Source organism: Oryctolagus cuniculus, chromosome X (assembly GCF_051225735.1).
Source record: "Oryctolagus cuniculus isolate XC-2025 breed Fujian yellow rabbit chromosome X, ASM5122573v1, whole genome shotgun sequence".
NCBI lineage: Eukaryota > Metazoa > Chordata > Mammalia > Lagomorpha > Leporidae > Oryctolagus > Oryctolagus cuniculus.
In genome coordinates, this window is record NC_142888.1 from 17,835,087 (window position 1) to 17,850,094 (window position 15,008).

The 15,008-nt window shown below is 38.9% G+C and overlaps 1 protein-coding gene across 14 annotated transcripts in view; it reads right to left on the minus strand.

Annotated features, from left to right (window-relative positions):
- Nucleotides 1–15,008, minus strand: part of DMD (dystrophin) — a 2,249,390-nt gene that overhangs the window by 561,298 nt on the left and 1,673,084 nt on the right. For all 14 annotated transcript variants that reach the window (XM_070067426.2, XM_051827673.3, XM_070067427.2 and 11 more), the window contains one exon: nucleotides 6,575–6,786. In XM_070067426.2, the coding sequence (XP_069923527.2) occupies nucleotides 6,575–6,786 (212 nt within the window). The remainder of the gene's footprint in view (nucleotides 1–6,574; nucleotides 6,787–15,008) is intronic.

Below are 15,008 nucleotides of genomic sequence, written 5' to 3' on the forward strand. Positions count from 1 at the left end.
TATAATTCCTATCTCTGTTGATATTATCAATTTATTAAGACATGCACATGACCTTGTAGGTCCCCCATGAATATCTCAGAGCTTGTCAAAGTCCCCTAGAGACAGTTTATTCCCCCTATCTCCATTTCAAGTTTTTTCCTGACCCATGTTTATCTCAACTAGCATCACAGCCTTAAGAAGCTGCTGTGTTAAACATGTGTTGCTGATTGATTCGGACAAACACTCTGGAAGTGCAGCTTTTCCTGGGGAGTTAGGTCTGAGTCAAGTCAAAAGATGACAAGGCCTTGTGTATACATTTTTCCCCTGGGGAGCTACAAGACAAATCGCATAGTGACAACACTCTGGGAATGAAATGGGTCTTCCTGAGGAACCCCACTCTCCATCTTCTTTCTCTGGTGGGAGCAAGGCTGCTAGTTTTTCCAGCTACCATGGTTAGAAAGGCTGCTGATTTTCAGTTCCATTGTGGAGCTGAGACAAAGTAATGGGAACAGACAAAGTTAAAAAGCCTCAAACCTTGTCGTTCCTACAGAGGTGCAAAAGTTCAGAGACTGTTGTCATCCTTTGGTTAATTTCCAGAGTTCTGAAAAGGTGATTTGAAGAATTTTTGCCAATATTTTCATTGCTTTTATGGAGAAATGAATTTATAGTTGCCACACTGTATTTCCAAGCATGGAATAAGTTAAATGTGAAAAGAAAACTAGGCAAAACGTGGTGCAATCAGAGCATAAACTTAGGCATAACGTGATGACTCTGCATTAAATATTTATATACTGTAATATAGCAGCACCTGGGAAAACTAGCCCATTGCTACCAGGCCTCTATCAGTGACACAAGAAACACTCTGTATTTTTGAGAAGTTTAATAGCTTCATATATACTGTAAAAGGAAAAGTACTATTATGCTATTGATTCTTTTTCCTTAATCATGTAGAAGCTTTCTGGGAGAATAAAAGGGAATAAAGAAAATGTATGGAAAAATATTAGGCCCTGGCAAGATTTCTGATGATATTTTGTATTAGTGTACCAGAAATTCAATCCTCAATCTACTAATGTAGGTCAATTTGGTGATTTAATTTTGTGCAGTTCTAAAAATTAAAATATATCTAAGGTATATTTTATCCATTATAGTACTCATCTTTATAGCATATCTTTATTATCTGATGCCATCTACCCCATTGTAAATAATTTAAAATGTAAGGCTTTATTTCCATATTTGAAAAAGGAATTTTCCTCATCAGTGTCTTTCCTAATACAATAATACAATAATAATACAATAACAGTCACTGTAGTTATTATATGAAGCTAATTCAAAAAAGATCATGCAAGATGGAAGTAAAAGATTAGTCTATTTTGGTACAAAAAATTAAATCCATGCATATAAAAAATCAAAAACTATGAAAAATATGTATTATGGAAAACACTGCACATGAATTTCAAAAAATTTGCACCAAAATAACCGTATCTTTTAATAATTTTTTCCAAAAACATATTGAATTACTCTTATATAACAAATTGAGGTTTTTAAATTACATGATTACAGTGTATCTATGTTTCAAGTTCCCTAAGGAATGTCTTCAAAACACAGATTTTGCAGCCTTGGAAATGTTTATTTAATAATTTGAAAATTATTGGATTTCTCGCTTCAGATAGTTTTAAGTATTATATAGCCAAATCAGCTAGGCTTAAACAAGATTTCACTTCTCTATTGAATTCATGTACTCTTAGCTCAGCCAAGCACAAAGCAGCTAATACTGTCACGTTTGAAAAGCTTTTATGCTGAATTTGACACAAAAGCAATCACAAAGCAGACAAAAAAAAAAAAAAAAAGAAAGAAAGAAAAAGGAATTTCTCTTTCAAAGGCTGAAAGGGGAAAAAATTAATGAAAACTCTGAGTCTGGGCAAATCTCTCTTGACATTGGAAAAGAAAGTTTAAAATGATCAAGAAATAATTTTTCCAAAGAATTCATTGCCAAGTTTGGACCAATCTTAGTAGCCTAGGGAACAGGTTGTGAACTCAACCAAGACTCTGCCAAACGAAATCAATCCCATGATGATCACTGCTGGCAGTTTAAGATGCCAATGGCATACTCTTTCTGCCTCTTATGAAAGTTCTAAATGGCATCATGTCTCATAGGATTCAGTCATAGCCTATTGGCAAGGATTTTGATTAGGATGGAAATCTTCAATCATTTTCCCTAACATCTGTCTTTCTATCTGAAACGAACATTATTGTTGGACTGGGCCATGGAGAAGAACAAATAAAATCAAGCAGTTAACAAAATCTATACTTTCTAATTTCATGTCTTATTTCAGAAAAACTAAGGATTATATAGCAAAGAAAGAAATGTAAAATACATTATGGACTTATCTTACTGATTTGCTTATTAGTTATTGACACAATAATGCATCTGCACTTTGTTTTCATACCCAATCCAAATTCAACTATTGCTGTTTTCTTTCCTCTAACCAGGTTTTCAGGAAGGATTTTTCCTAAAAACCATCTCAGATTGGCTTTCTATATTGTCAATGGGTTATTACTATTCCATTTTTCTCCACCCTATTTTTCTAATCCAGGGGAGGAGGTTTTCTAAATGTAAAACCAATAAAGCAATGGTACAAGATGAATCTTAATAAAATGTTAGAAAAAATTAAAAATGACAATTATTAAAAGTTATATAGCAATATTGATAAACATTTATGCAGTAATACTACATTAAAAATTTGCCTACATTATGATGACAATTAACATACATATAGATAAGAATGGAGACTATTATAAAAACTACTGTTTATGAATTATTAGCATATCAGGACTGTTGGTGATTTTATGTTAAGGTAGGTTCCTAGTTTATATTTTAAGGAAGTCAAACAGCTTTGGTAGTTTTCTTCAAAACCATTCCACAGTTGCTCATTAGTGACAGGTAAGGTGGTCGCCAGTGACGGTGCTGGAAGCTCAGTCTGGCTACTATAATCACGTCTCCAACTCTGTAGACACAGCCTGGGGATTACCTTATGAGCCTCAAAGGTTCCCTTGACAATCTTAGGTACATAGACTCAAAGAACCGATGGGACAAGGAGATCCTGGTCAAATTATCCAAGATCTCTGCATGTGCATTTTCACACTTTCTTCCTCAAAGAAAACTGCAGATGATAAGCCACCTATTATCTCTCAGTACAGATAACACATTAGACTTAAAGACCAGATCTCTATTTTATTTGATCTGTAAGTTTTAGAAGAATTAGAAATTGTAGTTCCATCAAAAATGGAATGCAATTTGCAATTCTTTTTAGTTTTTCATAGAACATAGTATGAAAACTGTGTCCCAATCCACTGTTCCACTGTCTTCATTTGTTGTGTTATCAGTAATAGAATTAAAGTTCCTTTTACCATTTCCTCTCCTTTGAAGGCACATGGTGTTTTCTTGATTTGTTTTAAATAGATAACAGGTACAAGAGGAAATCTATGAGGTCATGTACATGAGTAATTGTTAGGCACTCACATCACAACTCAAACTACCTTCAAAAAGGAGTTACTGATCTCTAGCCTTCAGTTTTCTTACCTGCATACTGAGAACAATAGGTGTACTTCATGGAGGACTTTTGAAAGGAGGAAATAAACCAACATATGTAGAGTGAACCCTACACTTTCTGACATATATCAAGCACTCCCTAAACGTTAGTTGTTATTAACATCACAATTACTTTTCATTTTAGAATGCAGCATTTAGGAAATGGATGAGAAAATTACAGCTTTGGTTATCTTAATCTGTATTGTGAGTTTACATTGAGTGTGCAGTTATATATATTACTAAATTCCTAAACATGGAACACAAACACATAACATTTTATAGAAAATGGGTGAACCATTTTTATGAGGCAGTAACTTGACCACTGAAAAACAATTTTTATTTCAAAAGTTTGAGAAGGATAATAATTACAAAGCCATTCTGTTTTTGTTTTAGGTGTTTAAAACTATTTGGTTTGGGAATCTAATCATTTTGTTTTCTTCTTTAATATTTTCTTTTGTAGCTTTTTCCTGTCTCTTATTTGAAGCTTCTTGCTTTTCCAAGAGCGATTATACAATAATCATTCTCACCATTACTTTAGGATTCTCTTAGGTTAGGATTAAATCTCATTTTCCAACTTTCAGAATCCTCCTGACCTTATGAAATTTATTCCTATATGGCTCCTATCACTTCTTCCCCTCATTTAACTCAAGGGTCTAGTCCATACTTTTTATAAATGCTAATTCCTTCTCATCAGTTAACCACTTTGACCCATGGCTAGTGAGATTCACATTATTCTAAATTTATGAAGAGGAAACAGAGGAGGATAGCACACTGAGTACTTTATAGATAAGAGAGACATCAAGAATAGCCACATGAATTTGATATTTTACTTAGACCAGAAATTGGGATAATGATAGTTAGAAACTCCTACTTTCATCAATGCGTGTCCATTGGAAACATCATTAATGTTAATTATCTTGTGAAGAAGAAAGTTTTATCCATGTAAAATTTGCCTACAACAGATTCAATGATAAGACTATAAAATCCTATATGGCTGTCTAGAATTCTTGTTATAGAAAACTTGCTGCTCTGGTTCTTTGACAAAGTAGCTATCACAGAGATTGGCTAAATGATCACTAATTCAATTCATTCTTCCTGATATTAAGTTAGGAATAAATTCTGGTCAATGATATGTGATGAAAGTGATATACTTAATTTCCAGGCCTACTCATAACACCATATATATTGACTGAACATATGCTCTCTTCTTCTCCTGCAGGCTCAGGAGAAATTTTGAGCAGTAACATGTTTAAAGTGATAGCTTCACAAAATTGGAAAACCATGGATCCCTAAGTGACTACTTGGGAGAATGTTTCTAAAAAGGGTTTGTCAATCTCCATTGTACTAAGACAAAGCCAAGGTATTAATCTTTGTCATATTAAGCTGTGGATATTTAAGGATTCATCTCTTTCTTAAAACTATCTTTATCTATGAGAGAAAGGAGGTGGGGGAAGCAGAGGGAGAAGAGCTCTCTATTGGTTCACTTCCCAAATGCACATGCTGGCCTGGGGCTGAGTCAGGTTGAAGTCAGGGGCCAGGGACTCAATGCCAGTCCTACACACGGGTGGCAGTTACTCATTTACGGGAGCCATTATCTGCTGCCTCTCAGGATGCACACTGGCAGGAAGCTGGAACTGGGAGTAGAGTTGGCACTTGAACTCAGTTGCTTCAATATGGCAAGTGGAGGTCCCAAGCAACATCTTAACCATTGCACCAAATGCCTGCCCCTCAGGGTTGACTTCTTACTGCACCTCAAAGTCTGCTGTGCCTCATTGAGAAATGAAAGCCACTTCAGATGGTGTAATTAAGTTGATATTCATATACTTTTCTGGCAAAATACCTTTCTATCAGATAAAAAAAAAAATCTGTGGAGGGCATTTGATGAAGTACTCTGATCAACTTTCTACCCTGTTACTTCTCTGCCCAAAATCCTTAAAGGATACTCATTATTTAGCATTTAAGGTCTTTCAGAATTGAATCACGAATACCAGGTTTGAAAGGATTTAACTGCATGTAAAACACCAGGCATCCTGCTTGATAAACAGTCATTAAACACACTTCATTTCCCTCCTTTCTTTCATTATTCTGAGCAGTTCTAGACTATCCACGAGATAGCTGTTTTTTGAAGTTTTAGGGGCAAGAAGGGGAGAAAGAGAAGGAAGAATGAGTTGAGCAGGAGGTTAGAGAACTGGAAGAGCAAGTGAGAGTATAACTTAGTCTTAGTGTTATACCCAGGCCTTCCTTTCTCCATGCAGAATCTTCAAATAAGATAAGTAACAGTAGACCTGTTATTTTTCCTAGGAGAGAATTAAGCCCAATTGGTTGACTTCATGCTACAATGTAAGTATTTACATCAACTTTGATCTTAAAAGATGGTATGATTTGGAAATTAGTCCACTATACCCAGATTATTAAACAAAATAAATTTTAATGTTATTAGGAATCATTTTCTTCCAATCTCTTCTGACTCAAAAGCTTACTGTTCATGTCAGCTTCTATGTAATTTCTTTCTAATAAAGTCACATTAAAATCATCAAGTTTTAATCTATTAGAATTATTTTAGTATAATATAGATATGTATTTCAGTATAACCGGTATAATATTTTTTTAAAGATTTATTTTATTTATTTGAAAGGTAGAGTTACAGAGAGAGAGAGGGAAGGAAGGAAGGGGAGAGAGACAGAGGTGGGGGGGGAGAGAGAGAGCGAGAGAGAGAAATATCTTCCATCTGCTGGTTCACTCCCCAAATGAACTCAATGGCCGGGGCTGGGCCAGACTGAAGCCAGGAGCCAGGGGCCTCCTCTGGGTGCCAGCGCCCAAGCCCCTGGGCCATCTTCCGCTGCTTTCCCAGGTATATTAGCAAGGAGCTGAATCTGAAATGGTGCAACAAGGACTTGAACCAGTGCCCTTAGAGGATGCCAGTGCTGCCAGCAGTGGCTTAACCCATTATGCTACAATGCTGGCCCCACCCAGTACTGTATTTTAAAAGATATCTATGATACTAACCTTGGTTTCTTCGATTTTCTTTTGGAGCGCATCCATTGTGTAGGGACCCTCCTTCCATGACTCAAGCTTGGCTCTGGCCTGTCCTAAGACCTGCTCAGCTTCTTCCTTCGCTTCCAACCATTGCGTTGAATCCTTCAACATTTCATTCAACTGCTGCCTCCGGTTCTGAAGGTGTTCCTGTACTTCATCCCACTGATTCTGAATTCTTTCAACTGCAAGAAAAGGAAAAATGAGTATATAATAATAAATGCTAGTCTGGAGAAGAGATTTGAAATTTCGCAAATATTATCTCACATGTATACTGCTTGTTAAAAAATAGTGCTCATTGTGTTATGGCTGGGATGACAGACAAGTTCCTTACTTTTTTGAGATGTCAAACATGAGTTTCTGTTAAATTGTCTGCCTAAAGGTGATCTAGAACATTAGAATACTATTTAATTACATACTTAATCCCTAGAAGCAAATAGGAATCATCTTTTAGAAAGGTACTGTAGGGGAAGGCATTTGGCACAGGCATTAAGATGTCATTTGGGACACCTGCATCCCATATTAGAATGCCTGTTTTGAGTCCCAGTTTTGTACCCAGTCCAGCTTCCTGATCACCTGCATGCTAGGAGGCAACAGATGATGGCTCTAGTACTTGTGTCCCTGCCACCCACATGGGGGATTGGGGTAGAGATGCTGCCCTTGACTTCAACCTGGCCCAGCCCTGGCTATTTAGACACATGGGGAGTGAACCAATGGGCAGAAGATTTCTCTGTCTCTCTGAGTCTGACTTTCTGCCTTTCAAATAAGGTGAAAATAAATGCAATATAGCAGAATGCCCCAATCCTCTTACCCTTACCACTTGAATGCCCATCAGCCTGATGTCTAGTAACAGGATCGGCATTTTGTTGCCTGAAGGATTTGTGCTGCCATGAGAATTCACTTGCCATCTAAGTGGAAGGCTAGATACAACAGGGGATTGATGCCTGCCTTCAACCCAGAGGAGCAGCATATAACCAATGACTGTTAATAGGAACTGGGGTGTATGAACAACCTAGCCCCCTTCATGCTAGGGGAGACAGCTCTGACGCATGTTTTTTGGAAAGTGTTTTTGTTTTGTCATCTACTTGAAAAGCCAAGAGAGGGAGAGCAAGAGAAAGAGAGAGCTTCCATCTTCTGGTTCACTCCTTAAATACCTGCAAAAGCCAGAGCTGGGCCAAGCAGAAACCAGGAGCCTGGAACTCCAACCAAATCTCCCATGTGGGTGCAAGGGGCCTAAATACTTGAGCCATCATTAGCTGCTTCCCAGGATGCATTAGCAGGAAGCTGGATGGGAAGCAGAGCAGCTAGGACTCGGATGGTCACTCTGCTACCGGATGTGGGCATGCCAAGAGTGGCTCAATCTGCTGTGGCACAATGCCTGCCTTTGATGCAAATGTTTACTACATTCCAGCTCCAGCGGCTGCTTCGCTCTAACGGTCTCATTTTCTCTCTCTCCTACTGAACTCTCCCTTACCGCCTCAATAAACCACTTCCTCTCAAAACCTTTTCCTGCAGCCTTCTTCTGAGTGAATCCACGAGTGGATAAGTATTCAGGAAGCTTCCTTGAAAACAAACATCTAAAAATTCATGCCGCGCACAAGCTGCGACACTGGCTTCTATTAAGCTTATTTTTGGTGTGACTGTGGAGTCTAAGATGGAGACGCCCTGCAGATTCTGTTTTGAAATGCTTCAGTTAAGAATGTGAAAAACAAGCAGGACCACGTAAGTTTTTCTAAAAAAAATTAAAGAAGTGTTTGAGAGGAAGGAAGGCAGAAAAAGAGGCAAGGAGGGAGGAAGGGAGAGAGAAAAATAAAGAGCTCCCGTCCATTGGTTCACTCTCCAAATGCCCACAACAACAAGGGGCGGGATCTGGGACCCAGGGATTTACTCTAGGTTTTCCGTGAGGGCAGTGGAAACTTTAGATAAGATCTTCAAGCTGCTTTCACAACGATGGAAATAATGTTGCAGAAAACAAAATAATAAAACCACATCCGCTTTATCCCTTAAGCATGGAACCTGACAGACATTGTAAATGCCGTCAGAAGCTTCACCCACCAGCATATATAATCAGTTACAGATCTCTGTCAAGTACAAAGCCTTCCCTCTTTGTATCGCCACTGCAAAGGTCTATCATGTTTTGCCTTCATGTCTGCAACAATCTCTCTATAGTCCTCCTGCCCCAAGTCTGTTTTAAATGTAAATTTCTCACTGTGCGAAGATTAGTAGCTAATGTAAACCACCACACTACTCCCTCGTTTAAAGTATTTCCATATTTTCCCCAAATACCTTCTGGACTACCGTGGCTTGACAAACGTGTTCCTCCGTGAAGTAACCTGGGTGAGCTGAGAAGTCTCCCTACAATGGAATGAATTACAGCACACCCAGGATAGAATAAAGCATCACAGAGAACACAAGGGCCTTGCAGAGCAGAGCTGTGACTGTGGGGAACATTCGGCCCGCAGGCGGTATAGGGTCTGTGAAATCATTTGGTCTGGTCCTGACAGGGCAGCTGCAGGTGGAACCTGAAACCCAGTACATATGTAGCAGGCTCATTGTTAAATGGATCATTTTGTATGGCCCATGAATTATGTTATAAATACCCAAATGGCCCTTGGCAGAAAAAAGGTTCCCTACTGCTGCTAGATTCTAGACCCAAGCGATGAGGGGAGAGAGAAGTGATCGGAAGCAGCGATTCATAATGATAAAGCCCCTTGAGAAAAGCAGTAACCTTCCGTCAGTTACTGCATGGGGAAGGAAGCAGGAGAATAAAGATCCTGACCTTAATTTGCCACCTCTCCTCAATTTCCTATTGGGGCACCAGACCCCCACCCGCCTCCGTGCTGAAATCAAGTAGAAACCAGAGAGCATCAAAGCCCAGTGATGGCACAGCTTAGCCTCGCAGAACAGAGAGAAAGACAAAGACTGGCCACAGATGAACCAATCAAATGCACACAGCACAGTACTATAAAGCTGCTGCCTGCTTCATGATGCAAGCACAGATCTTGTTCATTTACCCCGATGCCTCCAGACAGATATGAGTCACAGAACTACCGTCAAGAAGTACAGAAGTTCGAGACAGTTCGTCAATAGCAATAGACCCCCTACAACCAGTGATCGTGACAGGAAATCAAAAATCTGCTCCCCCAAAGAGGTAACACAGAGTAGATGACACTCCTTATACATAAGTGTTTTCTTTATCAAATTTGTTTTTGGGTGTTTGCTATGTGCTGAAAAATCAGTCAACATATTATCTTTTTTTTTTTTTTGACAGGCAGAGTGGATAGTGAGAGAGAGAGAGAGAAAGGTCTTACTTTTTGCCGTTGGTTCACCCTCCAATGGCCGCTGTGGCTGGCGCGCTGCGGCCGGCACACCGCGCCGATCCGATGGCAGGAGCCAGGTGCTTCTCCTGGTCTCCCATGGGGTGCAGGGCCCAAGCACTTGGGCCATCCTCCACTGCACTCCCGGGCCACAGCAGAGAGCTGGCCTGGAAGAGGGGCAACCAGGACAGCATCTGGCGCCCTGACTGGGACTAGTCAACATGTTATCTTCTAATATTGGCTAACACGTCAACTTCCGTTTACATGTCAGTTTCTCTAATGCTTGTACAGCATTATGTTTTTATTTTATTTTATTTTTTTGACAGGCAGAGTGGACAGTGAAAGAGACAGAGAGAAAGGTCTTCCTTTGCCGTTGGTTCACCCTCCAATGGCTGCTGCGGCCGGAGCGCTGCGGCCGGCGCATCGCGCTGATCCGATGGCAGGAGCCAGGTGCTTCCTCCTGGTCTCCCATGGGGTGCAGGGCCCAAGTATTTGGGCCATCCTCCACTGCCTTCCTGGGCCACAGCAGAGAGCTAGCCTGGAAGAGGGGATAGAATCCGGCGCCCCGATCGGGACTAGAACCCTGTGTGCTGGCGCCGCAAGGCAGAGGATTAGCCTAGTGAGCCGTGTCGCTGGCCAGCATTAAGTTTTTCGTTTCATTGTTGTTATACTGGCTAGTGCAATACCTATTACAGTTGAGGCTGGAGAGTTCTTTATTAGTCTTCTGTCTAGTTTTTGGTTTATAAAGTTAATAGTGTAAATTCTTATTTTTTAAACAGAGATATAGACAGTGAGACAGAGAGAAAGGTCTTCTTTCCATTGGTTCACCCCCTAAATGGCCACCATGGCCAGAACAGGGCAGATCCGAAGCCAGGAGCCAGGTGCTTCATCCTGGTCTTCCATGTGGGTGCAGGGCCCAAGCACCTGGACTATCCTCCACTGCCTTCCCTGGCCACAGCAGAGAGCTGGACTGGAAGAGGAGCAAGTGGGACTACAACCCAGCACCCATATGAGATGCCGGTGCCGCCAAGTGGAGGATTAACCAAGTCAGCCATGGCACCGACCCCAATAGTGTAAATTCTAAAAAAAGGTGTTTAAAATTAAATAGAAACCCACTCAAGTCTTCTGCAATATTTTCCCAGTGGTTACAGAAACAACTGATATTCTAATTACAAATGGTTTATAACTTATCATAGTGGGATACTTTTCTATGGCTATTGGCACCTTTTTCTTAACTTTTTTTATATACTCTATGTATTTGAAAATAATAAAATTGACTTTCCTTACAAATAATTTCTAATTCCAAGTTTCCTTCCCCTTATTTAGCTTTGATTAATGACATCTTATTATGCTAGCATTTTTTTAAAGAATGCCTAGTGGTTTTTTACATAAACATGGCAAGCTGATTGGATTTATGCCTGTAAATATTTTCTGTACTCTGTAGTTCATTTCAACAGGGTAGATATAGTCTGTATTTTGAAAAGGTCATCATATAACATTAGGAAGAGGTAAAAATGTCTTCCCATTATGTAGGTAGACATATTTAATTGTAGGAAACAGAAGGAACATTTATAGCCAGGACCATTATTTCAGACAAACAGCATCTGAATGCTTGTTCAATCACAATAGAAAGTTTTCAGGCAAAGGATGTCATATAATGTAATATAGCAAGATAAAATGATTACTGGAGTGTGGCACCCACTAAGGATAGGATTTCCTACCTTTGACCTTCACCTGTACATACATTATCAGTAGGCATTATTTAACTACATTCATTTACAGAATAGATTCACTCAAGAATCCATCCACCACTCCATGTACCCTCACCCATGCAGTCAACCAGCCAACCAGGCAGCCAGCCTACTAGATATCAGGCATATACTAATGACTGGGGAAACACAGAACTAAAACAGCTTCTGTGGCTTTTGATTTGGGTGCTTGTTAGATTGTAGTGTGATTCATTCTCTACCCAAGGAACACAAGATAAGCAGAGAGAGGATAATTTGTCCAATCTTAAACCTATTCAGTGGGAGGTTTTGAGGCTCCCCACATAGGATAAATATTTTAGCTAGTTGAACATTTTTTTCTTCATACTATTTGTTGAACTTTACTTAGTGTAGGGCTAACCTTATAGGTATAAAGCATACTGAAAACAGATCTTTGTAAAAAATTAAGAGTGGGGAAAAAGAGGGGGAGGAGGAAGGATGGGACTGTGGATGGGAGGAAGGGTAAGGTCAGAAGTATCACTGGGGCCGACGCTGTAGCACAGTGGTTTAACGCCCTGGCCTGAAGCACCGGCATCTCATATGGGTGCCGGTTCAAGACCCAGCTGCTCCACTTCTGATCCAGCTCTCTGCTATGGCCTGGGAAAGCAGTACAAGATGGCCCAAGTCTTTGGGCCCCTGCACCCACATGGGAGACCCGGAAGAAGCTCCTGGCTCCTGGCTTTGGATTGGCGCAGCTCCGGCCGTTTCGGCCAATTGGGGAGTGAACCATCAGATGAAAGATCTCTCTCTCTCTCTCTGCCTCTCCTCTCTCTGTGTAACTCTGACTTTAAAATAAATAAATCTTTTAAAAAAAAGTATCATATAATTGTCACTCCGAAAGAGATATTTAGAAACAAATTATCTCAGGACATTCACATATGGGGGGCCTTGCCTGGTTATATCCATGGTTTAAAATATTTTGTATTCTTTTCCCTTTTATGTAGATTTCTGCTAACTAACCATATACTCCAATATCATCATCGCCTATAAATTCTTCCCCGGCTCTTCTATGTGCATTTTGTCCTATCTCTGTACTTCTGTCACAGTTTGTTCATCTTTTCAATCTTTTACTATACACTACTCTAATTTACATTTTTTATTTCTGTCCCCCACTCTAGACAGTGAACACCTCAAAGGCAAGGATAGAACCTTTAACAGATGCTGCCAGTGCTTCCTGTATGCCCTTGGCACTTAGCATTCTAGCATTGGTCAGAAGCCAAGGGCTTTCCTTCTCTTGCTCAATGCATTAGCCAGAAGGGCTGGGGAGTTAATGACCCCGGAGTAGCATTCAGCCGGTGATGGATCAGAGTTGGAAGATGATTACCCTAATTTCTTCCCCTTTCCCCTTGTGGATGAAAACTGTGAGCCTTGTTTTTCACTGTCTCCTAGAGTTTGTTCATCAGGTTATAACCTGGATGTACACAGTCAACAACCTGCTCAATAAAATTGGCTCAATTATTGGCTTCATTCTTTTCACTCACTTCCTGCTCCCCTATGGTAACTATTCATCATTATTTCAAGGTCTGCTTTTGGGGGAATCTAGACTAAGATGGAATTTTTTTGATTTAAAAGTTTCTTAGTATAAATCTCAGCACTTTATACATGGTGTACTTTCAGTAACTATTATGTGAATATACTTCTAGACTGTTCAATTAGCTATACTCTCTCTGTATAATGATACAAAAATGCCACTCCCTAAGTTAACACTTGCCTAGCATCTTGGGTCTTCATTCTTCAAAAGAAATCATTGTCTCTTGACTGCATTACATAATTTGAAATCTGGTTCAAGTATTTCATATTGCTTTATTTTCTTCTCACTCTTCTGCTCTTGATCTATATTCCAAGCAAATGTTGCTGTTTGAGCTTCCTTTGTGTCTGATTTAAGGCCTTTGCATCAACCATATATTTGTTTTGTCTAAAGCATCTTCATTATCATGTTGACTAATGGAATACCCTTTGTAATATTAAGTCCATAGATTAAAAGGTATGGGAGAGAGAATCCTGTGACCCAAAGCTAATCTATAATTCCACTTCCTCTAACATTCTTAAAATAATAGTAGGATACAATCAGTTCGTATGTCCTTTTCATCAAATTATTGACTGTTATAGAAAAGTCCCTCTGTATATTGACTAAAGACATTTTTATGGGCGCTTTCAAATTTTGAAACATACCAAGCTTCAGAGGCTAACAATAAAATATTATATTGCTATTAACATCAGCACAATTAGATTAATACTAGCAGGTCAGCAGAAGTATGTCTCCTAGTGCAATAACCAAGCATATGTGAGAATAAATTTTTCAGAATAGAAATTATGTAGCGATTATTTCCTTTATAAAAGGATTCACCATAAGACTGCTCTGAATAATCAATCTCTCCAGCATATTTAATATATTATTTGAATTCTAATTCCACTCCCAGATATATATCCAACTGAAATACAGTTATAATCAGCAAACAACATGTACTAGACTATTAATAGCAGATTACTTGCAACTGTCCTAAATTGGAAATTATCCAAATTCCATGAGCTCTAAAATGAGTAGACATGGTATCAATAGAATATTATCCAGCTACAAGAATGAAAGATGTACAACTACATACAAGAATATGGATAAATCTCATCAACATAATATGGAGAGGAAAAAGCCAGCTACAAGCAAGTAGACAGTGTTCAATTTCATTTGCATCATGTAGAAAAACAGGAGAATATAGTAGAAGACTTTAGAAGGCATGATAGTAGGCACCCTTGTGGAATGGGGAGCCACTTCAAGAATACAAAGGGAGCGTCTAAAATTATGATAATATTCTGGATTTTTGATTTGGGTGTAGTTTACACAGTCATATTCAGTTTGTGGAAATTCACCGAGTTTGACAGTTAACAATACACACACTTTCCATTATGCATATTGTTCTTCAATAACAGTAAGATAAATGACTTGTAAAACAAACCTTACATATAACTTTGGAAAATTAATCTTTTTCAAAAGGAATGTAACATGTATAATATGCAACATTTTGGTTTCTATGAATGATAATAAGAGATATAGACACAATAGAACTTATACCTTACATTTACATAGTAAAGAATATTTTAGAAATACCAATTGGAAAGTTAACTGGACTAGACTCACAGACACAAATTAGCACATACAGAATAATCAGGCAGCTATTCAGCTACTGAACAAAAGAAGTGAAGCAATACAACTGATTGAAATAGCAGTTTCAAAAGTAGGTTCTGCAGAAACAAATATACAAGAAGAATTTACATGTTTTAAATACATTCCCTTTTTCCAAGGAATGAAAGAAAACAAAATCTGAATCA